Source organism: Oculina patagonica, chromosome 6 (assembly GCF_052425735.1).
Source record: "Oculina patagonica isolate OP01 chromosome 6, crgOcupat, whole genome shotgun sequence".
Classification (NCBI taxonomy): Eukaryota; Metazoa; Cnidaria; class Anthozoa; order Scleractinia; family Oculinidae; genus Oculina; species Oculina patagonica.
Window position 1 is genome coordinate 10,568,513 of NC_135763.1, and position 27,320 is coordinate 10,595,832.

The following is a 27,320-nucleotide window of genomic DNA, read 5'->3' on the forward strand; positions in this document are numbered from 1 at the left end:
CAATGTAGCGCCGAGTTGGCTATAACGATCTTATATGCAACAAGCGCGAGTGGAATAATTGTTTTATTATAAACTCCCAAAGAATTGCAATATTTGAGCTCCCGAGCTGTTTTTGTGGACGAGTATCGGCTACCATATTTGTGTCAATGGTATATGAGCTCGTATACCATTGTCTGTTAACCAATCAAAATGCAGGAATTGCAATATACCATTGCTAGTTTTTAATAATATCAGCTATAAAGCAAAAAGAAGTATATAGAAAGAGAGATTTCCTTAAACGCATGGTCTTCATTGTCACTTGTCATTTCATGTTTTTTTGTTTTTTAGGCTCTGTGTCAGGCAGACAACTTCAGCAAATTGCCAACTGACTCTCCCCATCACGTGATCCACCTGTACCCTCCCCTAGTGCTGCACAATAAACTTCCTTTTGAGCTAGTACTCTCAACCCAGGTAAGTATACTTCACTCGTGTGTAAAATACTCAAATCCGTGCGAGACTCGTGAGTAAATTTCTATCAAAAATCCATCTTCGTTCAAACTTATGACCTTAATCTTGATCGACCTGCCGGAATTGATTTTTCTTTTTATTTAACAGGATAAAGGTGGTGAGGATAAATTTGTTCTTCCTGGAGATAAAGTGCCTTTTGTCAATCAGTGTCCAGGAGATTCCTGCCAAATAACCATAACGGTACTGCAGTATTAACTAGTAAAAACAATCAGTCGGTCAGTCTGTACGTCCGTCGGTCCATCCATCAGTCAGTCAGTCGGTTTCCGTCGGTCCATTTGATAATCCGTCCGTCCGTCCGTCCGTCGTCCGTCCGTCCGTCCGTCCGTCCGTCCGTCCGTCCGGCCATCAGTCAGTCAGTTAGTCAGACAAGCGAGAAAGCTCAATGCACCACTTAACAAATGTAGCAGCGATATAGAAATTTAGTTTTAGTTTGATCGCTTTTGACAAGAGCCTTTTAAAACTGTTGTTTTGTTTCTCTGTTGTGTAGCTTACAGGTTACAAAGAAGTCAACTGGATTGGACATTTGGCGGTGAGAAAAGAACGTTACAAATTCCTAGAATTGCCAATGCAATCTCAGGAGGAAATAACAAAACAAGTTGTAAGTTGGGCATGCTATCTAAGATGCAATTTACATTTGTAAAAAGCTGTAAAAGGCGAGGCCGCAGCATTTTGCGACTTCCTTGTTTAACTACAGACTACGAAGTGTCGAGTGAAAAACAAAACTATACGAAAACAAATGTTATCATTTCTTTATCAGTCTCTAGGAGTAGTAACAATGCATCAATCTGGAACAAGAGAACTGTTTATCTACTCTCCATACTGGCTCATCAACAAAACAGGATTACACGTTGAGTACAGGGTAAGTAATACATCAAAGGTTGTTTACATTTTTATGACTTCGTAAGATTAAAATCAAAGTTATCACTGGCCAATAATAACACTCGCGAATAAGGCTGTGAACCAATCAGAACACAAACGAAGCATGTAAACACCGTCAACGCGGGAAAACGCGCATCAGATGACGATTTCTGTTCCTGATTGGATGGGATTTAGCTTCTTTGCCCTGATTGGTTGGAACACGTCTGACAACTGAAAGTTGAGCAAACGAAAACCAGACCAAAAGTTGGAAATTTCTCTATGTTGTGGTTTGTACACTTTCACTGATTGTTTCTTGTATATTTTAAAAGTGCCACGAGCTTCTGTCTTTTTTAAAATTTGTTTGACACAGGTGTCAAAAACTAAGCAAGTTTACCAGCAGTCAGCTGTGGAAAAACATCCACTTCTTTTCAATTTCATTGGAAGGTCTTACAGAAAGGTAAGTTTGTTAAGTTTATTGTCGATGTCTTACATACCGTGAAATTCGAAAATACTGTAAGCGCTGGGCTAACGCTTGCTCATCGTTAATTTCGGGGAGGACTTATATACGGAGGGGAGGGGGTGCGATCTTATTTTCGGATGGATATTTGAGTTTAAACAATTTGGGGAGGGGCCCGGGCCACACCTTATTTTTGGGCCAAACAAAGGACCGTAAGGACCAAGAAAAATTATTTTGAGAGTGGGCCTCCCCCTCATTCCGGGGTCTGGATGATCCCCCCCCCCCCAACTTACCTGAATGTCTGGATCCGCCACTGCTCTTTAACCATACCGATATGAAACCAAAAACAAGTTCCACAGTCGTTCTGAGCAATCTTTAACAACGTAAAATACAAACTAGCTCAACAATATGGGGCTTATAATCGGAAAAGATACATCTTTCTTTAAGACATATAACCAAATCTAAGCGGCCCATGGATTAACAGTTAGACCCCGCTAATTCGAACTCAGTTATTTTCAAATTCCCCGTTATTTCGAGCTAAAACCCATTTCCCTTGGATTTGCCCTTCAGTTATTAACTATCGGCTATTTCAAACTATTTTTGGTTTCCCTTGACGATTCGAAATAGCGGGGTTCAACTGTATATTCGGGAGGGCATATTTTCGGGATTGTTTTTGAGGGGGGGGGGGGGGGGGGGCTGGTTACAGTGTCAAGTACAGTGGACAGAAATGTATACTTTGACGATTCTTCAGAAGAATCTTTTATAATATTATTCTCAGGAATTTTTAATTGTTCCATTACATCTGGTAGGCCAAGCTGAGACTACCGGGACAACCTTGGTCGAGCAAGTTTTCTTTAGATGCTGTTGGGGATTCTGGAAAAGTGACGTGCAAAGCTGGCGATTCCATGAAGTTTGAGGTAAGATGACAGGTGTCGGTACGAGCCATCTCATCTCGGATTCCATTTTCTTTCATTTCTCTTCTTTCATCTCTTTCTTCCCCCATTTGTTCGCCAGTTTATTCTGCAAATTGAAATGTCAAGAACCGGACTGACGAAGATTGTGACGCTGACTCCAAAATACGTCATCATCAACAATACAGAGGTAAGTTTGTTTGGTTGTTTGTTTTCATTGTGAATTAAAACTTTACCCTTGACGTAAATCTCAAGTAGCTTTAAGCCGTGACCTATCATTGTGTTTCGTTCTAACTAACATTCTTGGTGATATTTTTTCCTAGATCTCGGTGTCTTTTATTGAAAACAGGCGCAAAAATGCTTTGTGGTTTGTTGTGGAGCCAGGGGAGGTGAGTAATCAGATATAAAAAGATATTTAAAGGATTTCCTAAGCAAGTCTTATTTTGCTACAAAACCTTTGACGGCGCGGTGGCTTTTAAAATGGTTCGCGTGTTGCATTTCAGCAGAGGAAACTTTACTGTCACGTTGACTTTCCTTTCCGGTTGTTGTGGTTTTATCGATTCCTAGGTAAGGTAAAGTCTGTGTCCGAGCCAAGTGGCCCATACAGCCGGAGCTTATCCCGGTTTCCGTAGCATAAGCGAAAGGAGTATTCCGACTTCCCCTGGGTGGGATGCTTGTCCATCGCAGGGCTACCCCCAGCATTAAATTGCCTGTGCCCATTTATACACCTGGGTGGAGAGAGGCAATATGAAAGGTAAGTGTCGCCCAATAAAACGATGACCAGGGCTCGAACCCGGACCACTCGATCTTGTGTCCAGCGCACTAATCATTAGACCACCACGCAATTCCTAGCAAAAATCGAAAATAACATCTGATTTCTAATTCATCTGTAGAGCAAACCATTTTGGCCCAATGACAAGTCCAGTTCTATCGTTTTGAAACCAACCATGTCAAACGTGATCTCAAAGCCGTTCAATTTCAACTCGTCACACACAACAGTTCTGCGGATTCCCGAGCTACAGGCCCTCACTGTTGACGTTCATGGCGAAGTTGAAGACGCTGTAACAACTATTGTGGTAACACCCTACTCCCCTGGAATTGCTACGATCAGGATTGAAAACCTGTGTGACAACATTCCAATCCGGTTTCATCAGAAGTAAGTACGGCTGTATGAGAACTCCAGACAGCGATGCGGTTTTAGCTTAAAAGCTTCGAAATGACTAAAAGCTTTCTGTAAAAAAATTATTATAAAAAGGTTTTTAGTATATTATTTGTTATGATGTTGCTTTGAATATCGCCTGTTACTCACCGTGAATTTTTGGTCGGGGCTTGAGTGCATTCTTCGTACCATTTAGGAGGGAAAAATATACTATGGAAACTAAAGAAGAATAAAGAAGGAAAACGAGAAAGGTATTATTCTGTCAGTGACACAAGCTACTCGGAAACGGTTTCAAGTTCTCCCAACAGGAGTCGAATCTATGACCTTTCGTGTACTGAACCATATAACTTTGAACCTAGCTATATGGCCTAGGTCCCTAAAGTCTCCTGTAGCTCAGTGGTAATGCGTCCGACCGGTGTGTGAAAGATCATAAGTTCGACTCCTGGTGGGAGAATTCAGAATTTTTTCCGAGTAGCTTGTGTCACTGACTGAACAATATCTTTCTCAATAAGGTTAACTACTTTCTACTTCGTGAAAAGAGAATTCTTGATAACATGTCTTGTCAGGTTTTGTTTGCACTTTTTAGGTTTCACTCTCTTCACGGAAGCATAACATAACATGGAAATACTATCACAGTGCATTCATGACTGTTCTTCGAGGTTCCTTTCCTTCTGACTTTGTGCGTATGATTTGCAGAGACTCTGGACAAGTCACGGTTCTAGATTCCAAGCAAATGATCCTCTACACATGGGATGACCCTTTAGGTGTCAGAAAACTCCTCTGGAAACCCTACACGGGAATAGATAAGCCAATTGAAGCTCCAGTAAACAAGGTAACGAAGTGTAAAGACATGATCTTCAAAGGGAAAATCTTGAATCACGAGGAAGAGTAACGGAGCTATTCTTCTCATATAGACTCACGTGTAACTTGGTTAATATTCCCGCGGAGGTATACTTGCAACGTAACACAAAGGGAACCCAGAAAGCCCATCAGGATGGTTTAAATTTTTTCTTACTAACAACAGCTAGTTATAGAATGGAATTCCTTTCCTGAAGACATTGTAACTTCAAATCTCTTGATCGACTTAAATTCTGTTAGTGAACAATTTTTTTTTAAAAGTGTTGAAATAGACCTTTTAGACCTTTTTTTTTACATTGTTTTATATTTTAGATGGTTTTATATTTGAAAACCACCTCTGTGAACGGAGGATCCTGTTAAAATATTTTCATTACAACTAATCAAAATAAGCACTTTTTCGTCCAATTTGGTTTTAGTTTCGCTTTTTTAAAAGCGAATCTAAAACCAATCGTGCATTTATTTTAATTACAGGACGATTTTGGTGAAATTCGAGTGGAGCTAGATGAGAGTTCTCCTCCAGTCAAAGATGACCGGAAGCAGTTGGAAGGCAGAGACACCACATGTGGACTGCATTGTGGGTCATCATACGCTGTACCCGAGGGAATGGATCAGGATTTGTTAGATAATGTTGATGGGCCGATGTACCACAGGGTTAAGAAAACTATACACTGGGTGTCCGTAATGGACGGCCTTCAGAGAGTGCTGATATTTGCCGATGATGAGAGTCTTTCTTGCCTTGCTCGTAAGGTTGGTGCAAGATCTGTTCACATGTTACAGAGTTTCCAAATAAAATTTACTTGGTCATAATTTGTTCTCAGCAATTTGTTCAGGTGATAAAATCTAACCTCATGAAATTGTTCATCTCTAACAAACAGAGAAGCTTCCTAAAACATCATAGGTCAGTCAACACTTGGTGGCCCTGCACTGGGAACTCAAGTAACAAAGTACTTTGACAGTTTTGTTGACAGTTCATTGTTATCTTTTTTTACTTCTAGTGTTGTGACTATGAGATTGTCAACATGGAGGTGTTCATGTCACTGGATGGAGTTGGTTTGTCGCTAGTCAACAGCAAACCCGATGAAGTAGCATACATTACCTTGGCCAGGTCTGTGATTCTAAGGCCCGGGCCAAACGTCGAACTTGACATGAAACGAACTAAGCTGAGCGAATTAATTTCATAATAAGTTCGATGTTTGACTCAGTTGAGTTCGTCCCATTGAATTAAGATCGACCAACACGTTCTATCCGTCTTCTTCAAATGGATAGAACGTGTGAAGATCGACTGTGGGACAAACGTCGATCTTTTCATGAATGGCACTTAATTAATAAATTTTCAATTTGTATGTTAATGTATTTTTAGCCTCGAAATATTCGATCGTGCTGCTCTGATTTTGGTTCGACCGTCGGTTCGACGAATTATGTTCGACGTTTGACGTAACGGTCGAGCTTTACCTGTTTGGGTCGACCAAAACTGCAATTTAGATTAAGTTAGTCTCGTGAGGTCCGACGTTTGGCCTGGGCCTATTATAAGTGTTGCATGTTCTAAGGCTCTTAAATTATTAAGCAATAAGGAAGTAATCTTTCGGTTTGTTTCCTCGCAGTAATTTCTAAACAAATATATTTAAGGGAACCTCCACTCTTACGACAAGTTGAGGCTGAATTGTTTGAAATAATGCCTAAATTCCAAATTTTACGAGGACAATGAGAAACAAAATTTAATAGCAACAAAAAGTGGATAAGATTATCGCTTTTAAATTTCCCGCGCGCCGCCATTTTTTTTATTTTGGATTTTATGACGTGTAAAGGTTCCCTCTATTGTTATAAAGCAGATGATCTATTGTGTGAAACAATTGGGCAACCATAACACGTCATAAAATCCAAAATAGCGGCGCGCGGGACATTTAAAAGCAATCATCTTTTCCACTTTTTGTTGCTTTTAAATGATACTTTTCCCATGTCCTGTAAAATTTGAAATTTACTGGACATTATTTCAAACAATTCAACGTTAACTTGCCGTAAGAGTGGAGGTTCCCTTTAAAACTTTTCTTCGTATTTCTATCAAGTCGAGAACCCTTGTGTAAGTTCAGGAGAACTTGGAAAGGCTGTTTAAACACTTCCCAAGAGGGTTTACCTCGGTGTAGGAACCTGTATTTTTTGTTTTGGAGCCATTGGTTTCCTGCTCGGAATTATATGAAGGTTTTTTGTAATCTTGGCTGTTGTTTCATGTCAACAGTGAGTTTCAAAGGTTCTTACACCAAGGATGAGACCAAACTTTGGTGTTTTCTTTCAAACTTTTACTATATTAAAAGAGGGAAAGTGTTCTCTATTTCTTATTGTAAATTGTTGCCGCCACAGCTCGTCGTCAGTGTGGCAAGTAGAGAGATCCCCTGGAAGATGGAAGACCCTCAATCTAGAGTGGTCAACTTGGTTAGAAGATGCGTGGAGAAATAATGCTGGGGAAGTCGCTTTGGAAGACAGGGAGGTGAGCAAACAAATTGATTTGAGTGTTAAGCACTTTAGGGATGTAACCATTCTTGTTTAATTGTGGTTTATTATTATTTTTTGGTGTTTTTCTACATTAGAAAACTATTATTTTGAAGTTTCTTTCACTCTTGCCCCCATAGACTTAATTTTCGGATGCCCAACTCTCTCCAATCTCTTCCCCCTGGAATTAGGTTAGTAAAGGCCGAGTCCCTCCAGTCGGAGAGGAGGCCCAACTCCCTCTTCTCTACCCAAAAATGCTTACAGTCGCCCTGAGAGAAGGCCAACTCCCTTCTCTTCATTCATTGTACTTCTTTTTGGTGTATTTCTACATTAGAAAACCATTATCATTTTGAGGTTTCTTTCAATTTGAATGTAATAAAACTCAAAATATCGAGCTCGTTTATTTACTTTCTACAGGTTAACTTCAACTCGATGAGTATGACTCGTCCTTATAGAGGTGCCATTCGAAGACTTTTTGAACCCGCTCTGTGGTTAAACTACACAAGCTCGGACCATTACCACAGTTTACATTGTAAAATGCACCGTATTCAGGTAAAACATGTCTGCCTTTGCTGATTTTGTGCTGCAGCGTACCACAGGAGATGCGTACTAGGGTTGTCTGTATCTGACGATTTCGAGAGGAAAACCAGGCGAGCCAAGCTGCAGCTAATTTGTTTATTGAAACTACAAGTGTACCTTCAGTGGAGTTCGTTTTTAGTTGTAATGCTCCTCGTCTCCAAAGTAATCCAAAACTGTTCATTTACTTTCAGATCGATAATCAGCAGATTGGTACAGTTTTTCCTGTTGCCCTTTATCCATCTCCACTTCCAGCCTCCGTCATTCAAAAGTCTGGTACGTAAACTATAGAAATAGAAAACTCATAGAAAACTCGGGCTCGTGGTCTAATTGTTAAATAAAGCATTCAATGAGGTAACGAGAGCACGGAAAATCAAAGATCTCTTCGAGATATCGACTTTTTTTGCATAAAGTTAGTATGAGTAGAAGGTTAATCCTGGGCATTGTTGTTCGAACATATCATAGAAGAAGAATTCAAACGTCTTTCAGTTCAAGCATTTTTTTTTTATTTTCGCGGAGGAAATGCTGTATTTGTCAGTCGCGACGGCTTGGCGCTTTGCGACTCATATACTTTGGCTTGGTTAAAAATGGTTAACTTTGACGCTTGCCTTTAATCGAAATAGTTGTTTCCTTTCGAGTTAGAAAGATTTCTACTCGGCTTAATGCAGGGTTCCCGATAAAGGTTACGCACGACAGAGTTACCTTTTGTCTCGTCACGCAATCTTAACCCCACATTTAGGAGTAAATTTTCGTTTGGATATTACTGCAAAAGCCGCTTCTCCTCGCGTTATTCTTTACCTTACGGCTACACATGCCATTTCTAACGACTACATTTCCAGTAATACAGTTGCTGTTTTTTTTCTACTGGCGATGCATTAAGTTCTGAACACAAGCAAAAACTTTTAGTGTTTACTGCTTCCGCCGGAAGTAATTTCACAACAGGCTACAAAAAAACTTGTAAATATCACTTCACACCTGCATTGAATGTTGCAATTCTAAATTGTGCAACTCAGCAGAAATAATCAATTGTCACGAAATGAGTTTCCTTTGGTTAACTATTAGCAACGTTTTAGTGTTTGAAAGACTTGTGCCAGTACAAATTTGCGTTGTTAATCGTTTTAGGTTAAATTAATATAAGCGCCTGAAGACTTGTACCAGTACAAATTGCGTTCTTAATCGTTTTAAACTTCGTTGCCTTAGAGCGCTGAACCCCTCACATTCTTAATTGGTTGTGTCACGTAAGATTTGGGCTACTCACGTTTTTAATTGTTATATAACGTTTGTTAATTTGACAAGTCACGTTTTTTCTACAAGAACGGAAGTGCTGAAGCACAACTTTAATTTAGAGTGACACTTTACAATTCACGCTTTCTTATCACCCATAGCGGGAAGTATTCCCTTGAGAAATTAAAACAGTCCCTTGAGAGTTAACAAGAATGTGGTTCGAGATTACTTAACTTAACCGCTATTCTCCTTCCTTTTGCTTGTAAACAAGAAAAAAAGTCGAAAAAAGGGGGAGAAATGCGGCTCGTGTTTCACCCTACACTTCTTTCGTATTCTCGTCACTTCCTTGCGTGTTTTATAACAGAATAAAACGCGATCAAGACTTTTTTATTTGTTTATCCACGAGGTCATGGATAGGCTCCTACAATTTAAACATTATCCAGTGCAAGACTACCTTGTTGTTCCGTTTCGTATGAATTAAAAAATTCGGCACAAAATTTTGGGTATGCAGAACAACTAGGCCAGTCTTCAAAGAACCATCCGTATGCCTTCTATTTACATTGAATTATAATGAAGCTGCTCGACGACAGCATTCAAACTGTACAAACTCCCTTCTTTCAGGGTTCAAGCCTTTTATCGAGGTGTCAGTGATTTACCACCAAGTTCCAAAAGAGGGCATGTATCACATCAAGTAAGTACAAAGTGGCACATTTTACTCTTGCTTTCAAAAAATTGTTTACAGTTGCTGAAGAGGAAGTGTTTTAGGGTACTGTACTGCACCGTTTTCTCAGGACTTTTTCTTCTATGATCAACATCGGCCGACAACTGATCAGACAAAAGCCAAGGGACCAGCTAAATACCTAAAGTGAGAATTTGGATTCCTGGTCGCAGGAACAAGACGAGCGCTACACCAAAACCAGACAACCAACAGGGGAGTACATCGCGAAGAACAGCGAAGAGCATATCACACTTAAACCGCGGGGCCAACCAAGGCAGCAAGAGACCGAAACATGACTACCATGGAAAAGCAAAAGACGAAACGAATATCAAAACTGAATAAACCTATGTAAAATATGCCTGGGCTGACCTTGACCTCTAAAAAGCCGTTGTTGATCAGAAGATCGACACGAGACAAACTTAACTTAACAATTAAGCAATGAACATATGTAGCTTCCCAGTAGAAGTGTTCAATTTTGAATGGTCTTCGTCTTGTTTTTCCTCTTAGGTATGCCAAGGCGTTGGTTCAGGAGATGAATGTTAAAATTGACAAGGGATTGATTATATCCATGACTAGCTTTTTCAGCCAACAGAAAGAACTTCTGGAGGAGGTATTATGTCGTGGTTCATGCCACAATTAATTGATGTGGTACAGAAAAGAGCATGTGCAATGTATAATTGTTTATTTGGTTTTGTTTGTCGCCACAGTCGTGTAGTTGTGCATTCTGGTTATCGGTTTTTTTAAACTGTATTTCTTTCTTGACCCTTGGGCTTCTTATTTCAGTGCTTGAAAAAAAAACACACGAAAGTACCAATTATTAGTATATATATTTTGACTTCATTTAGGAAAACTATTTTGAAGAAGACATGAAACGAGTCGCCGTGCCATTGAGGGAAACAGAGGCAGTCAAAGTATGTCTCGTTTTATTGCGCTTGTACCTCAGTGATACTAGTTCATACTTTTCGTAGTTAACCAACCATAGTTACAGTATAAAATAAAAATAAAAGAGTATTGGTCTAACATGCAATTGAATGTTTTGACTGCAGGCTGCACTGGAGACGCAAAAAGTTTTTCTAGAGTACTTTCATTTGTCCCCACTCAAGGTATGCTGGTTTTATTTTCCGATCGTAATACATTGTCTCTCCTTTATGGCATGGCATTAGGGAAGTGGTTATAACAAGTGTACACGGCGAAGTCCCACCTTGTGTAGGGGTAGGGGGGCTATGCAAGATACCATTTGTCTGGTAAGCCAAATGGACAAAATTTATTGGCATTTAAGTTTGAGTTGAGACTTTCATATGAGGTTTGCATGAAGCTTGCCTTGCTGGAGAAATGGCACAAGGAGGTTTGAATATTTTTGTTAGTTTTTACTCCTGATAGAGTGGGGGCTATACAAACAAGACACCATCTATTAGGGGGGGGGGGGGGGGGGTGTACGTAAAGAGACCACCTGTCTTTTTGCAGAGTGGTGGGTCCTGTCTGAGTACAATAGTTTTGACCATTTCCCTTATTTCGATAGTTGTAGATTGTCTAAAATAGTCGCCGCGAAGAGGGTTGTGTTGGTGATTTCAATGTTCAGTTTTATATCCGCTTATAATTAGTAAATGAGACCTTTGAGATTTCCTCTGAATAATCTTCGTAGGAGAAAGAAACCCCCGTTTGGAATAATATAATTTCATAGAATAAGAAGTTACATTTTAAAAATAAATAGATAATACAGAAGTTAATGTGTTTGAATAGCTAAATACAAAATGGTCTGTCGTTTGTCACTTGTGTGATTTAGCCATTATCTCATTTAATATAACCAGCGTGGCTTAATATCTGTGTCGACAGAACACTTGTGGCCTGTGTTGACTGAGGCTATAAAGGGAGCAGTTTCTTGATGTTGGCGATGGTTTGATCACCAAGTGACATAAAACAAATGATTCAAAAGGCAATAAAGAATACCTGAACAACAGCACAATAGCTAACCAACAACAGTTTCCGCAATACCGATATACCCGTTATAAGAAAATGGCCATCTCTGTTTTCGATTGGGCCTTCTCATTTCTTGTTGTTCTGTCTACTTTATGCTGTTACTAGCCGAGTGATGAACATTTATTTAATGTCGGTGGACGTACTAATTTCGGGATTGTTCTTCGTTAGATCAATCTCAGTTTTTCACTGGCGTCTTCGTTTGACGAAGAGGATGAAGACCAGGCTTTTGCTCAGGACCTGTTGGACTTCTTCGTTGATTCCATCGGGGCAACACTAACAGACATTAACGATGCACAATTAAAGTAAGAACATTGAAGTCAACACGGCTTCTTATAGAGTCTGCCTATGCCAAATACGTAAGCAGACACCTCTCAAATCCAGGGTCGTAACCAGGTAAATGGGACGAGGGATCACAGCCTTGGGATCGGGATCACAGCCTCGGGATCGGGATCATAGACCCGGGATCCCGGGTCACAAGTCATGGGATCCGGATCGGCCAATCAGATGGGATCAGAATGGAATCAGGGATTAAATGTTGCCACATTTTGGGGATCAGAAACAAAATTTAGAGCTAAAATTTGGGATCAGCAATTAAAAAATATACCTGGTTACAACCCTGCAAAGCGTTACTCGCGTACCAACCTTCCGGTGCCTTTGCCTTTGTAAATAGCGTATTATTTGTTCTTGCAGGATGGCATATTTTGAACGCGTCAGTGTATTTTTGACTCAAGAGAATCTTGTTGCTCAGATCAGGCGACATTATACTATGCAGGTAAATCTTGTGCCAGTATTATTCATGTTTATTTTATTAAATTCTTAGTCTTCTTATTTACAGAAACATAAGATTTTTAACAAATCAGGATACTTGAAGCCGCAAAATAGCAAATGGCATAACAGTCGTTACCTTTTTATACTATTTGTTTCCTAGTTGTTTTTTTGTAACAATAGTTGGACTATCTGTACGGTACCGCACGTTTTCTTTTTCTGTAGCTAATATCTACGAATAGCATATACTCTTTTCACTCCAGACAAATGTATTTGGTTCATGCGACTAAAATGGATATTACATATCTTATCTTAATAACAAGAATTACAGTTAACAGCTAGCAATGAATGCCATTCTATTGCCATGCGGACGTGGTGACAATGGGCTATTTCCGAGTTACCCTTTGCCTCTGTTTCATAACGAGTATACGTGCAAAACCATTGAAATGAAAATGAGTTTGATTTGCATGAAAATGGACCTGACGGTGAAACTCATTTTCATATGAATGGTTTCGCACGTAGACTCGTTTTAAAACAGAGGCAAAGAGAAACTCGGAAATGGTCTATTATTTTGATGTGCCACTAAATTCGCAGAAGTTACTGTAAATTATGTGAAAATCAAAAAAAGATTTGGTATTCTGAACTTAATGTCTCTCTCGCAGGGTGTTCGGCAGGTCTATGTCCTTGTACTGGGTCTTGATGTGCTTGGTAACCCGTACGCACTGATTCACGGGATTGGCGAGGGAGTGAGAGACTTTTTCTACGAGCCTTACCAGGTGAGAGGTGATGCCTTGGTTTTTTTGAGTTTAGATGTAATCTTTTGACTTTTTGTGAATGAACCTTCTACTATAACCTTCACAATTTAAGAATAGATGTATTTTACCTATGCTGATCCCAGAACCAGTGATCAAATATCACTGATTGGCCCTCAGGATAAATAAAGTTTTTATTATTATTATTAAGTGTAGAAGAGCACTCGCTTGAATACGAAAGGTAACGAGAATCTTTAATCTTCTTCTTAAGCAATCTGGCCAACTAACAAGCTAGCAAGCAAGCAAAGCTAAGCTAAACTAAATCTACAATGTGCAAGCTTTTATGGCATCTTAGGGTACGCTCGGGATGACAGCCAAGCCTTAGCCAGGTGGCTAGAAACAAAGTACTCGGATGCACATCCCAAGCGTATGCAGCTGACTAAATCCTAAGGCAAGCCTAGATTAACCAATCGAAACTAGAAAAATACGACTATTTTTAAGGCAAAGTTTGCCTTGGTTCTAATTAAGGAAAGTAGTAGTCAAGGTCGCAAGAAAGACAAAAACAAGTTCACAGGTAGGTATTTTTCTGAATGTAGAATTTCTGGGAAAACAGGAAAGGTGTGTCGGCTAATCTTAGCTTGCCAATACGCCCTTTGATAAAAAATTTTAGCGAAGGTATTTAGCTTCATAACAGAAGTATAAAATATGAAGCTTCCATCATAAAATGGATAAAAATCTTGTTATTTGCGGGCACGAGGCAACTGATCAAATTGTTTATTTACTGATGCTGTGAGGTACACGCTAAAAATTTCCATTTGCGATTGATGAAATAGTTGTTTATTGTTGATACGTGTTATAATGCGTGGATTAGCGAAATTTCGTCCAACTTTCGTTTTTAGGTGATTCGAATCCTCCCACCTTGAAATTTCGTGGGAACAAATTACGAAGTTAGACAAAATTCTTTTACATTACTTTTGCACAGTATTGTATATAAACCCTTTTTCATTATTTCTCTCTCAGGGTATCATTGCAGGACCTGGCGGGTTTGCTGAAGGAGTAGCTCGTGGTGTGAAGAGTTTGTTGGGACACGTAATAGGTATATTAGAAGGCTATTATTGAATGTTTATACGTACTGGGAGCCAAAAGATATTGTAGGTTTATTTTTATCGCATAGCTTAGGTCTCCTATGGTCTCTTCAAAATAATAGTACCTTAGAAATATAAAGATGGTAATTTCAAGCTCGGTGATAAATAGTGAAGAAATTCAATGACACGAGCGTGGGACAAAGAAAAAAATCTGAGTCCCCGACGGGAATCGAACCCATGGCCTCCCAGATACCGGTTGGGCGCTCTAACCAACTGAGCTACGAGAGACTCGTTGTGAGCTGGGCCATTTACTCTCAAGTGCCTAGGTTGATATATGGGACACGCGTCTTGCATACTGCTGGGGGGATCTGCAATGTCGAGAATCCCATCAAGATGTGTAGCAGTATGCAGGACGCGTGTCATATATCAACCTAGTAAATGGCCCAGCTCACAACGAGTCTCCTCGTAGCTCAGACTTTACGGTTAGAGCGCCCATACGCGGGTATCTGGGAGGCCATGGGTTGATTGTCGGGGACTCAGATTTTTTCTTTATCCCATAGCTCGAGTCATGTTGAATAATCTTTTTCAAACTATTAGTTACCTTGTTATTCGATTCCTGCACAAACGAAGTTTTTAATATCGCGGTTCTGTTCTACAGTCCACTCTTAGCTCTTTTATATCATGTCTTTAATTTCACCTGATTTAATGATAGTTAATTAAGGATAGTTTTTTATTTTTTTGTATAATCATGTATTGTTAATTATTTTAGTTAGATACTGTAGTTTAATTAATTTTGCTAACTAATTAAACTAGTTCAATGCACGACCCTATGAAAGAGCCAGTAAATGAATTGATATCTGAGTAAAGTTTTATCTTTGAAGCATGTGTTTATCGATACTGTCACATAATTATATCTCTCGCTGCCTATTTTTCCATGTTCGTGACAAGTGTGCTATTTGTCAGTGGTAACTTTTGACTGTTTTTAATTTGTTCCTTTAAGGTGGCACCGCAGGAGCGTTTTCTCGTATCACTGGCTCGTTGGGACAAGCAGTAGCTACGCTTTCATTTGACTCGAATTTTCAGATGGTATGTAACTTGGTTAAGTCCAAGTAAAGTGTTCTTCTAATGACTGCGGTAAAGTCCAAAGCCATTAATCATTCTCGCCAAAAGCATTAAGATAAGTAGGAGAAGCTCAGAGCGCTTAGAAAAACGGTTTTTGTAGGAAATAAAATAGAATGGTCCTTCTTGTTATTTTTTTGGAAAAAAATATTACCACCAGAAAAGTATCCTTTTTTCGTTTTTACTGAAAGGATCGGAATAGCACTGTACCATTTGCTTGGTCAAACTAGCTCCATACTCCTCGATGGAATATACGGGTTGTTTCGCAAAAGTATGTCGAGAAAAAGTCAACTCTGACAAATGGTACACATTGGTCGCCTTCCATTTCCTTTGTCGAAAAATGGTTCCGTTCCAGTTGATAAAAACCTCTTACAGGGTTTTTCATACTACTGGAAAGCGCTCTGGTCTTGACAAGATATGACTTAAACGTAGTTTCCCTCAAGGCAGCTCGATCTTTCCCCGTCCATGTTTTTTACTATGTGCTCCCTCTGACCTTTTTTATTACTTCGTCAAGTAGCCCCTTCAGCTTAACATATATACTCTAAGAGAAATAAACAAACAGAAACAAATTAACAAACAAACAAGCAAATAAATAATCAATAGTTTAGCCGTAATCAGGTTTAAGTTACAGCTAATTCGAGAAAGGTTGTCGGAAAAAGTACAAAAGCGCACTCGACAAGACCGAAAGGCAGAATGGGTAGAAGTTGTGAGCTGCTACACGTGCTGGATACTAATACGATAACAAACGCGAATTTGCACGTTTTCTTTTTCTTCAGACATGTGGAAACAGGGTACTTCTAGCCACGCTGAGTTTTAAAAGAATTTTTTCAAAACTCAAAGATATGCGACAGTAAAAGTAAAGCTTCAGAAAAAGGCCCCCCTGAGAGAAAAAAACAAAATTGTCACGTGCAAAAATACAAACTTTATGCCAATATGCAAAATTCAAGTGAATACCCAGACCACTTTTCGGTCTTTTCGCGTGCGCTTTTGTGCTTTTTTCCGACAACCTTTTTCGAATTAGCTGTATATCATATATTGACCTGATCCCTCTGGCAGCATTTACGGGAGACGTCCCTCAAACCAGCTATGTTTCCTTTTTTCCTATAGCGGAGACGACTGCGCATGCACAGAGGGCCTCAGGGCATCGGTCAAGGACTGATAATGGGAGGAAAGAGTCTGTTTATGGTAAGTTGACCTTGTTGATCTTTTGTTATTGACATTCGCTGATTTGATGCGAATGAGGAAAACTGGCAACTGTATATGAACTGGTGAAAAAGGACACCAGGAATCAAGTTTCCATGAGTGCCGTTTGATTTGAATGCATGTCATTGCAGGGTCTCTTCTTTGGAGTGACTGGTGTAGTAGTCAAACCTGTGGAAGGTACGTTTACTTAACATGACCTCAGTCGCACTTTTCGGGGGCTAATGGTTAGCGCGCTGGACTTCGGTTCTTGTGGTCCGGGTTCAAGCCCTGGCAGGGGTCACTGTGTTGTGTTCTTGGACAAGACATTTCACTCTCATAGTGCTTCTCTCCACCTAGGTGTATAAATGGGTACCGGCGAACCTAATGCAGGGGGGGGGGGGGGTAACCCTTGTGATGGACTAGCATGCCATCTAAGGAAAGCAGAAATTGTTGTAGTCTCTTAATGGTAAAGAGAAGGGGATAAGCTCCGGTGGTATGGGCCACTTGGCACGACGCAGACTTTACTTTTTAACAATCACACTTTACAACCGAACTTGGTTATGATCATATAATAGACTCAATCGATCATAGGGAAACTGCCAGCTCTACTTAAAGCTGATTTCCAGTCCGTACTGCGCAGACTCGGGGTTTGTTTACGTTTTGTTTTGAATTCGGAACGTTACACTTCGGTGACAGCATACATGAAGTTTTTAGTCCGCCATTACAGTTCGCTTCGTTCAGAACTTCGATGAGCTGAACGTCGGGAAATAGCGTCAGGTCTCACTTGTTTTTTTGTTCGCAAGGAATCGGCGAATAAGAAGAAACAGGTGTTTGTCACGTTTTTTAGTTTTGCTTTGTTTGTGAGGCTCACATAAACATTGCAGCCGAGATTGCGCAGTACGGACTGTAATTCATCTTTAAGTACTATTATTACTATTAAATAAAATGGTGCACAGTTTTCTCCTCAAATGTTGTTTGTGTTGTTTTTGCTTGCTAGGCGCTCGTTCTGAGGGTGTGGAGGGGTTCTTCAAGGGAATCGGAAAAGGTCTGCTTGGACTGCTTACACATCCAGCAGGAGGAGTTATTGACATGGTCAGCTTTACACTTGATGGAGTGAGAAGGTAAAATGTTTTCAATTGTGATTTTTTTACACACAAGCGTGTGATTGATTGACCGACTGAGTGACTGACTGACTGACCGAGGTGCCAACGGTTTGACAGATGGACCGACCAGGCAACCGACGGACGGAGGGCTCTATCGACGGACCGAAAGACCGACGGACCAACTATTTGACAATGCCGTTCCCGAACGCTGAATTTAAAGGAATCGATAATGTTGTAAGATTATAACCATAACCCTATAAGCCCAAAGCTCTAAATTTGAATTCTCCTTACTGTGTTATATAGCTGTTATTTCTTCCCAAAGATCGCGCGTTCTCATTGACTACTTCGAGATCACATTACATCTAACGATAAAAATGTTCCCCGCCAAAAGTCTCTGAGCGGGCAACATTGCATACATCTGTGACGTCAGAAGGTACCAGTGCACTGTTACCCGCGAATGTTGACCGAAGACCGCCGTTCTACCCGCTTGTTGTTTCTATGTTTCTGAAGTTACATAAAGGTTGGCTGTAACGTAGATGTCAAAGAAATGTTTTTGTCGGAGAATGACTGCTGTCTTCTTGGTTTGTTTTGCAGGTCAGCTGAACAGAACGGCGAGGACATCGCTTGCCGGATGAGACTTCCTCGCTATACAGCTCCTAATATGGTAAAGAAAGCAACACGAGAAAGCTGATAATGTTATATATGATGGGTGAAATAGATTGGGGCCTTTCAGATTCACGTTAGAGATATCTTTCAATGTGTCTGACAAATAAAGGTTGGTCTTTGAAAAAATAACCCCTCCAAAATAGTGTGGACAAAAATGAATGAAATGAAAAATAGATTGTTGAAGCCGCAGAGAAGAACGGATGATCAAATGACGAAATGTGTTGAAAAATTAAAAAAGGAAGATGAAAATCGGAAGTATACATCGTTAATCGTGTCAACGGAAAAGCAAAGTTTAATTTTAATTTTAAAACATTCCGATAGTAATTTGAGTTTTTCTTGCATTTTTCTTAAGCCTCTGAAGCCGTTTTCAGAACATGACGCTAAAGGCAATGGAATCTTGAAGGTGAGAATGTAAAGGTTTATTTTGGGTGTTCTTGTATCCTAATTTTGTTTTAGGGTTCTGTTGGAAATCCGCGAATCTCATCGTGCACGTTGCTCTCTTAAAGGGATAAAAAGTTTAAAAGAGTAAATCCTTTTTAGTGTCTACTAAGACAATTAAACTACTCGCCCTCGTATTCTTAGCCTGAATTTCAGACATCCCTCTGTGGTCGCCTACTCCCCAGAAGGGACGTCTGAACACATCTGGCCCTAATGCCGTCCGGTGACGTCACTACACTTTGGTTTAATTCATGCGGAAAAGTTTCTGTCGAGGCCATGAATTTGTGAAAGAAAAAAAGCTTCAATAAAGGATTACAGGGTATAAATATGTTTTAATAGTAAACTGTTGAAAACTTGAGACAAATGGATGTAGGCTATATTCGTTTACGGATCCGATTTAACTGATTTGCTTTATCTAGCGATCAAAATATAATGTAACGCAGCGGACAAATACAACACACTCGTGAGTACTTAAATGAATCAATTTAGACGGTTACAGAGGCATCAAGAAACGGAATTCAATACAAAAATATCCTTCTTGACCGTGGTCACTGAGTTCAGAAATCACTGGCTCATCGAGGCTGCAGGACATAAGCGTCGAGCGGCTTTGTTGACAAAACAAGAATACGTATAAATTTGGCAAAACACTGCATGTCGAAGCGACGAATGTCTCCAACTTAAAACCTACCGGTTTCCATTACTATTCTTCATCCGTAGGTAAAAAACTCAAGGTAAATTACTTATAAATTCATTTCTGGGAACTCTTTGCAAACGTTTTCAAATTACAATCCTCCCGCGTAAAATTTAGTCATAATTTCACATAATTATGCAAATAATTTTTAAATCAACCAATTAAAATCACTACCCGGTTTTCGGGTAGTGACGTCACCGGACGGCATTAGGGCCAGATGTGTTCAGACGTCTCTTCTGGGGAGTAGGCGACCACAGAGGGATGTCTGAAATTCAGGCTATCGTATTCTTTGAGCGATAGTCACTTGACTGTGCCTCGTTGACTATTCCCTCATAGAAATCTCGGGCTCGTAGTCCAGTTGTTATTTTTGCCTTAATTATGCAATATACAGTTGGCATTTTGGTTAAAGTTAGTGATACTGTAGGAATAAATATTTGGAACTGCACTCCCTTACAGCTATTAAGAAAAAAAATTGAGAAATGTTTACTTTACAAACGTTGTTTTAGAAAACTATTTGTTGGTTTCGCTTACAAGAAATTCTCCCTTTTAACTGGACTACACTCTGCTAAATTGATTTGTTTAAGTAATTGTTGGTGTAGAGTTTGATGCAGCAATAAAGCTTGTGAGTGAGCAAGAGACATTTCTTTGTTGTGTGACAAATTTGTTCACCTGAATTGATTGTCATGCAAGTTACTCTGCACTCTCTCTTCGCGCGCCTGGGTTCGGCCCCTGTAGGGGGCGCGCGGAAGGGAGAGTTCAGGGTCTGGACTAGTTGGTTTATTGTTTTCTTGTACTGTAAGCACTGACACCAATAAAGCTTTTTTATTGGAAAAAAAAAGAATTGATTGCCACCTATTCACTCCACCAGAGCTTAGATTCACTTGATGATGTCTATGTTGACCACATGAGCATTACGGAAGAAGACTCGAGTGTAGTTATCCTTTTGACTGACAGGTTTGTAAATCGTCGTCTCTTTTTAGCTTAAAATCATACCTTCAGTACAGAAAACCAAGCAATAATGATTTCAAAATAAATGAAGAAGCGTTCTCAAGTCAAATACTCGAAAACGATTTTCCGAGTTCCCCCAATGGGAGTCGAACCCATGACCTTCCAGAATACCGGTAGGACACTCTAACCACTGAGCTATGGGAGACTCGTGGTGAGCGAGGTCATATACTAGGTTCTTACGTGTGACGCATGTCCTGCCATAGCTGCAAGGCTCAATATGTCGAAATGATAAATGTGAATAAATGTTAAGTGGAATGGTGACCTGGATAAAGTGAAAATAAAAGAAGAAGCGTACTCAAGTCAAATACTCAGAAAAAAGATTTTCCGAGTTCCCCCAACGGGAGTCGAACCCACGACCTTCCAGAATAAGGTCATGGGTTCGACTCCCGTTGGGGGAACTCGGAAAATCTTTTTCCGAGTACAGTGGAACCCCGATATAACGATATGCCAAGGGGGCAGTAAAATTATATCGTTATATCGAGGAATCGTTATATCGGGGTTCCGTCCCATACATTTTACTATTACCGGGACATAACATATTCATCGTTATATCGGGAATATCGTTATATCGAAGATCGTTATATCGGGGTTCCACTGTATTTGACTTGAGAACGCTTCTTCATTTAGTTTCACTTTATTCAAGTCACCATTTCACTTAAAATAATGATTAAATTTGTTGAATACTCAGTGAATAGCTGAAACATCAGGAAGTTATATTATGTTGGCTATAGATGGCGAGGACGCACATTTAGAAGTACAAAGCTTATCAATTAATGGTCTTGTGTAACCTTTTGCAGGCGGATACTAAATTTGTACCAAAGAAAGTTTTGGCTCGGTTGGAAACTAAGATGGAGTTGTTTGTACGAGAACATTACGGGGTTTCCTTTTATTGCAACAAATGCACTTATCATCAAACAAGACTCCCATAAGGTAAAGACTCGCAGTTGTAGCTGTGTGGTAACCGTAAGATTGGAAGTTTGTTAAACGACAAAAGACAAACCAACTCTCCAATAGGAGACTGATGATAGGTAATTTTCGCGATTTGACCAAAAATACGTAATTACATAAAAAATACAATAGAAAACGTTTAAAATAAATTTTCGCGGGTCTTTAATTTCGCGATTTTTTGAAAATCGCGAAAATCGCGAAAATTAAGTCCCGCGAAAATAAGTAACAATAAGGTATTTATTTATTGTGCTGTAGTTAATGGCTTCCAGTCAGAGACCAACTTTACTATCGTCAAGCAATCATGTGCTTTAAGTGCATGACAGGGAGTGCCCCAGGTTACTTGACTGAGCAGTTCATTAAACGCTCCGACGTGTCAATGCGCTCTACTAGAAACGCACAAGCTCTTGATATCCCACTTTTCAGATCTGCTAGTGGACAGAAAACCTTTTACTATCAGGTTGGTAGTCTTTGGAACTCTCCAACACCCAAACTTAAACTTTGCCAATCCAAGAGAGAATTTAAACAATTCTTGAAGCGTCTACTTTTAACGGAATTCTTATGTTAATTAATTTTAATTTTTATTATATTCATAGTATATTTATAATATGTATTTATAGGTTTAAGTATATGTATTTATTTAACTCTGAAAAGTACCACCGTATTTGCTGAATAAGCGCCGCCCCCGAATAAGCGCCGCCCTCGAATAAGCGCCGCATTTGGGACAAAAAGTAAGCGCCGCGTCCCGATGCGGCGCTATTCGAGGAATTTCGTTTAACAAAACAACGCTACAGTCCACAATACCAACAACCTGACATTTCTTCCATCAAAAGTGATTGTTTAACCGCTCGCCCATTAGTTTTTCTATCCAACATTCTTACAATCGTAGTTCTGTAATGGTGAGGGCCGCGGACATGCAAGGACAGCTAGCACCACCCCCAGCAAGAAACGAATACTGACAATCAAAAGACGCTATTTTCAATTCCTGTAAAAGGTCAGATCTTGTGGCGCAATAAGCGCCGCCCCAAATAAGCGCCGCCCCGAAAAGCGCCGCACGAGGCGCGAAATTAAAAAGCGCCGCGGCGCTATTCGAGTAAATACGGTATATTATTTCTGCTGTCATTGTTATATGGCTAAGATATGGAGAGCGAAACTCCGGTGAAGCCATAAGCGACACAGAGTGTCACCGGCGGAGCGGGGGATTTTTTTTCTTCGGGCGTTCTGGAATACAAAGCGGTCAACAGCAAACGCGGAAGAAACAAAAACAAGGTACATACGCCCGAAGACAAAATATACGCTCCGCTGGAAGTTGATGCACCGAACACAGATCGCTAAGGGAGGGAGGGCGGGGCGCGACATTTGAACTGTAGTCGTGGTGTTTTACCGTCGAAAGACCTAGAACTGAGGTGCACGCTGAAGGGAACGGTTAATATTGCACCGCTACACCAATGGGAGAGAGCCATGGGGATAATTAGCCATTTCCACGGGACTTATGACCTGCATGCATAATAAAGTACTATGCAAATGACTTTGAATAGCCTCGTCAGGGATGGGTTAATAAAATTTGTATGTATGTATGTATTGGTGTTTTTTGTATCCTTTGTTTAACCTTATTTGATGATCACAGCATTCGCAACACCAAGAAACTGCATATAATCGAAGGGACTTTTGGCTAAAACGGGTGGAAGGGAGAGAGGGGTGGGGATAATTATCAAAATAGCTCTTGCGTCTAGGATTTTTGGGGGGTGGGGGGTATTATTGAAGTTTTACGGTCGTATTTGCGCGTGAGTTTTGTTACGTTTTTGTCTCGGTATATCGATGATTTTTTATTTATGGTTGAATTTTGCCTTTTTAACTGATTTAATGTTTAAATTATTGTCTTAAGCAATGATTCCTTTTTCTAGGATGAGGGTTCAACTATTGACCTTGCGGCTCCTACATATGAGATTGTTTCGAAAAACAAGTCAGAGCTTGAGGTTGGTTGTTTTTCTTTAAGGGAGAAAGAAGTCATAAACTGTTGTGAAACAACCGTTTTGTAAAGGAGGAGGATGTCCGTTTGCATGTCCCCGCAATATTCATTTACTATTTTGGCAGGTCATTACCACAGTATTGTTGTCATCCATCTGAGCTGTCGTTAGTCTTTTTTTTGGTTTGCTATCTCTTGGTACTGTTGGTTACAGGGCCATGTCACTTAAGTTTTTAAGCAGCCATTACACTGAAGTAGCATAACACCACTGAATCGACATCTTCACCTGTATTTTTTTTTGTTATTTTTTAATGCTCGGGTCCTTAGCACTTTTTTGTATCATTTAAAGGGGGTAACCAAATTTATGGGGGGGGGGGGGGGAGGCAAAGGGGAAAAAGCGCCCCCCCCCCCCCAATTTCCCCGGGATCCCCCCCTATCAAATGTGGGTTGAGTTTGTTGTTGGTTCTCGCCTTGCTTCGAGGGTTTTTCTCTGCGTTCTCCGGTTTTCCATCCTCTGAAAAACCAACATTTCCAAATTCCAGTTCGACCTGAAAAAAGGACCAGCATGAAAACCAGCTAGAGCTGATGTGGCTTCGACTCTAAATTTATATAGCAATTTATTTATTTTTATTTCATTTATTCACCTGTAACATCAAGTGAACTTAGCCGTAACAGGTGGTACGGGCTACGGCCCTTAATAATAGCCCTGGTTTACTTTGAGGTCATACTCTGTTTAATCATAAATGTACTACTTTTCTTATAGACTTTGAAATCGAAAATTGACAAGACCATTCGTCACTACCGCTGAAGAAGAAACTAACCGCCATCAAAATGCAGAGTGGATGTAAATGACAGACGGAGTTTAAAGTGTACCTGGAAACATTCAGGCCAATTTGAAGAGGAAGAAAAATGCTCTCTTTCTCTGGAAATTTTAATCATTAGTTAGGTTACATTTTTGCAATTCATATGTATAGGCTATGATATAAGAAATGAGAAATTATTCAATATTTAAAAATATGCTGTGAAGAAATTATTAGTTATTAGTTATTGAATTTAGATAGGCAAGCAGAAGTCAGTGTACCAAGTTCATTGTTTTGTATTATTTGAAAGAGGAAAAATAGTTTTCCTCAAAAACATAGAAGTAACGCTTGAAATGATGCATTATAAACAAACATGCCAACTGAAAATGTTTCATCTGTGATATCTGGACGAAAAATCAATCAATCAATTTATTAATGTCATGGCGCGGGATGAGGTTGCCCTCTCTACCCGAGCCAGCGGCTCATGTAAAAAGCGCATGACAAATTTGTTTGGGAACTAGAAAAAAGAAATGTACAAGTACGATAAAAAGATTTCTTGGTGAAAAGAACTGAAAGAACATGCAGGAATGCACATTTAATTTTATTACGATTTTTTATATAAAAAAGAAGCAACGAACAAGACATGCCGGACTTAATTGTAATCCACCGTAAGAAAAACGATGGCGGCTGTACATTTTACCACAGTGCCTTGCCAACCTAACACAGCCAAAAGGAACCTAAAAAGCCATATTTTTTCGGACTGAATAACAACATTTTGCATGCCAGTTTTGAAGGTTTTAGATCTTATATCTGCGTTGTTATAAGCGTTTTAGGTTATAAGTGAGCTAAGAGTTATAGGTAAATGTACCAGTCGCCATCTTTATGCCTACGATAGATTGGTTATTTTGGAGGATAGAGCAGTTTTTTTATTGACTGATGTGCGTTAGTTATGTTTTTAATGGGTTTGTCGAGCTCTATGATTGGCTCATAAAAGGTGTGCATCGCGCTTAGACCAATCAACATAACAAGGTTTTTACCTAGTTGAAAAGTTGGAAGCAGTTTGCCTTCAGTCGGGTTTACACCGGCAATTATTTTATGAAACAAGTATATTTGATCGTGTAGATGACACAACAAATACCGTAAAATTCCGGTTATAAGCCCTGGGCTTATACAACTTCGTAAGGGGTTTTGGGTGGGCCTATAAGCGGAGGGGCTTATATCTGGGAGGGCTTATACGCGGAATGAAAAAAAACGTTTCGAAACGAGCCACGGGACTGTTGATTGAAATACGTTTTTAAGTTAAAAACGCATAATAAAGCAACATTTAGCCTTGTTCAATACTGTCAACCGGCAGAGGGGGGCTTATATCGGGGGGGCTTATAATCGGATGTATTTTTTTGTTTCCAGGTAGATGGGCCTATAACCGGGGGGGGGGGGGGCTTATAAGCGGAGTCGCTTATAACCGGAATTTTACGGTATTTGTCAGCAGTTCAAAAATTAGAACGCCAGTAATGACGTTGGACAGCAGAGATAAGCACGAAGATACTCACGCACTGTACCCAGTGAGAGATTGGGAGATTGGGAACCACGTATGCTAACGCAATATTTGCTACATTTTATGTGACGAGTCGTCAACTCGAGCAATTTTCGTATGTGACAACTTTATTTGTCACATAAAAGCTAACGCATTTTTTTGTCAACAAATATATTTATCACATAAAAATTGGCCAATTTTCCTCGCCAAAAAAAAAAAATATATTTGATTGAAAGTGTCTCAAAAAAATGCGCGCGTTTTCTCGCGGAGGGCACTGGTTGCATTTTTTTGCCTCGCGTTTTGATTGGCTCATTGAGATATTAGCATTCGTTTTATTTGGCCAGATGTAGTAATTCTAATTTTAGTTTTACGACAGTTTTACGACTGCTCTGAAAAATCGGGGTACGTTACTAAATATGGCTGCAGTTTCTGTCAAAAATAATGCAAATAAAGCCCTCAAATGCAATTTGCTCAGCTTAATATTGTTTTTGTGTATTTATTGAAATTAATTCAACTGGTAATGTTCCATAATGTAAATCTTATCATTTACGGGTCACATTTGACAATGATAATGGTTTCAGCCTTGGGAATATTAAATAAAGTACACTTGTTCAAAATTACGAAAAGTTTTAACTCATCAAAATCACTTCAAATTGGCCCGAAGAGCTGGCAAACAAGAAAGAACACGACACAGCAACAGTGTAAGTCAATTTTATTCATAAAACGTTCGAATTTATACATCGTATAGTAAAACAAATTATTTCATTGCCATACAAACCCTTATAAATTGAGTCTAAGAGTAATGTGGCTCTTATCGTTAGCTTGGCCTTTCTTTGGCTATACTGAAGTTAACGTTAAAATTAATCAACAACATCCTCTGTCGCGATATAGAATCCAGAAAAAAAATATATGTGTCATAAAAACTGGAAAGTCGACTTTGCCGATATTTCGTGTTTATTAAAAACACTTCATCAGGGCAACTGATGAAAGGCGGTTTAAACCGTTACACAAATACGCGTAAGCTGGCGTGAGACGCTACTATTACTTAACAAATAAAGAAGCCTAAGCCATGTTTTATACTGTCATAAAACACGACGGGCATTTTAGACTCCTATCTATATTATAATTAACAAATAAAGAAGCCTAAGCCATGTTTTATACTGTCATAAAACACGACGTTCATTTGAGAACACTAGGGAAATGTAGAAAACATGAGCCGCAGGCGAATGTTTTCTACATTTCTCGAGTGTTCTCAAATGCCCGGAGTGTTTTATGACAGTATAAAACATGGCTTAGGCTTCTTTCTTTGCTTTATGATACAGATTTTAGACACCGCGAGTGAAAAGTTTAATTAAAAATATGTACAACAAGAGCGAGTAAACAAAGATGAAAAGCAGAAAATAGTTTACGGGAAGACTAGAAAACTGACACAATTTCATTCAGTATTCGACGTAAAATAAGGCTAAGCATTTCAGGTAAGTTTGTTACCTTTTAATCTTGATCTTGTCTTTTTGAACTTCGGTAAACTTCACCGACT

At 39.6% G+C, this 27,320-nt stretch overlaps 1 protein-coding gene across 1 annotated transcript in view; it reads left to right on the plus strand.

The window, feature by feature from the left end:
• LOC144657843 (intermembrane lipid transfer protein VPS13C-like) overlaps positions 1 to 26,263 on the plus strand; it is a 113,465-nt gene extending 87,202 nt beyond the window's left edge. Inside the window, exons 83-115 of the mRNA XM_078518204.1 lie at positions 328 to 450; positions 595 to 687; positions 995 to 1,105; positions 1,265 to 1,366; positions 1,736 to 1,822; positions 2,632 to 2,739; positions 2,837 to 2,923; positions 3,057 to 3,122; positions 3,627 to 3,889; positions 4,589 to 4,724; positions 5,222 to 5,497; positions 5,746 to 5,855; positions 7,106 to 7,232; positions 7,652 to 7,786; positions 8,005 to 8,086; positions 9,656 to 9,725; positions 10,260 to 10,362; positions 10,598 to 10,663; positions 10,799 to 10,855; positions 11,898 to 12,031; positions 12,420 to 12,501; positions 13,157 to 13,270; positions 14,267 to 14,342; positions 15,332 to 15,417; positions 16,558 to 16,635; positions 16,785 to 16,830; positions 17,630 to 17,753; positions 18,330 to 18,399; positions 18,754 to 18,804; positions 20,399 to 20,484; positions 21,336 to 21,468; positions 23,388 to 23,459; positions 24,213 to 26,263. Coding sequence (XP_078374330.1) covers positions 328 to 450; positions 595 to 687; positions 995 to 1,105; positions 1,265 to 1,366; positions 1,736 to 1,822; positions 2,632 to 2,739; positions 2,837 to 2,923; positions 3,057 to 3,122; positions 3,627 to 3,889; positions 4,589 to 4,724; positions 5,222 to 5,497; positions 5,746 to 5,855; positions 7,106 to 7,232; positions 7,652 to 7,786; positions 8,005 to 8,086; positions 9,656 to 9,725; positions 10,260 to 10,362; positions 10,598 to 10,663; positions 10,799 to 10,855; positions 11,898 to 12,031; positions 12,420 to 12,501; positions 13,157 to 13,270; positions 14,267 to 14,342; positions 15,332 to 15,417; positions 16,558 to 16,635; positions 16,785 to 16,830; positions 17,630 to 17,753; positions 18,330 to 18,399; positions 18,754 to 18,804; positions 20,399 to 20,484; positions 21,336 to 21,468; positions 23,388 to 23,459; positions 24,213 to 24,257 — 3,399 coding nt within the window. The 3' untranslated portion in view covers positions 24,258 to 26,263. The remainder of the gene's footprint in view (positions 1 to 327; positions 451 to 594; positions 688 to 994; positions 1,106 to 1,264; positions 1,367 to 1,735; positions 1,823 to 2,631; positions 2,740 to 2,836; positions 2,924 to 3,056; positions 3,123 to 3,626; positions 3,890 to 4,588; positions 4,725 to 5,221; positions 5,498 to 5,745; positions 5,856 to 7,105; positions 7,233 to 7,651; positions 7,787 to 8,004; positions 8,087 to 9,655; positions 9,726 to 10,259; positions 10,363 to 10,597; positions 10,664 to 10,798; positions 10,856 to 11,897; positions 12,032 to 12,419; positions 12,502 to 13,156; positions 13,271 to 14,266; positions 14,343 to 15,331; positions 15,418 to 16,557; positions 16,636 to 16,784; positions 16,831 to 17,629; positions 17,754 to 18,329; positions 18,400 to 18,753; positions 18,805 to 20,398; positions 20,485 to 21,335; positions 21,469 to 23,387; positions 23,460 to 24,212) is intronic.
• The last annotated feature ends 1,057 nt before the right edge of the window (positions 26,264 to 27,320 follow it).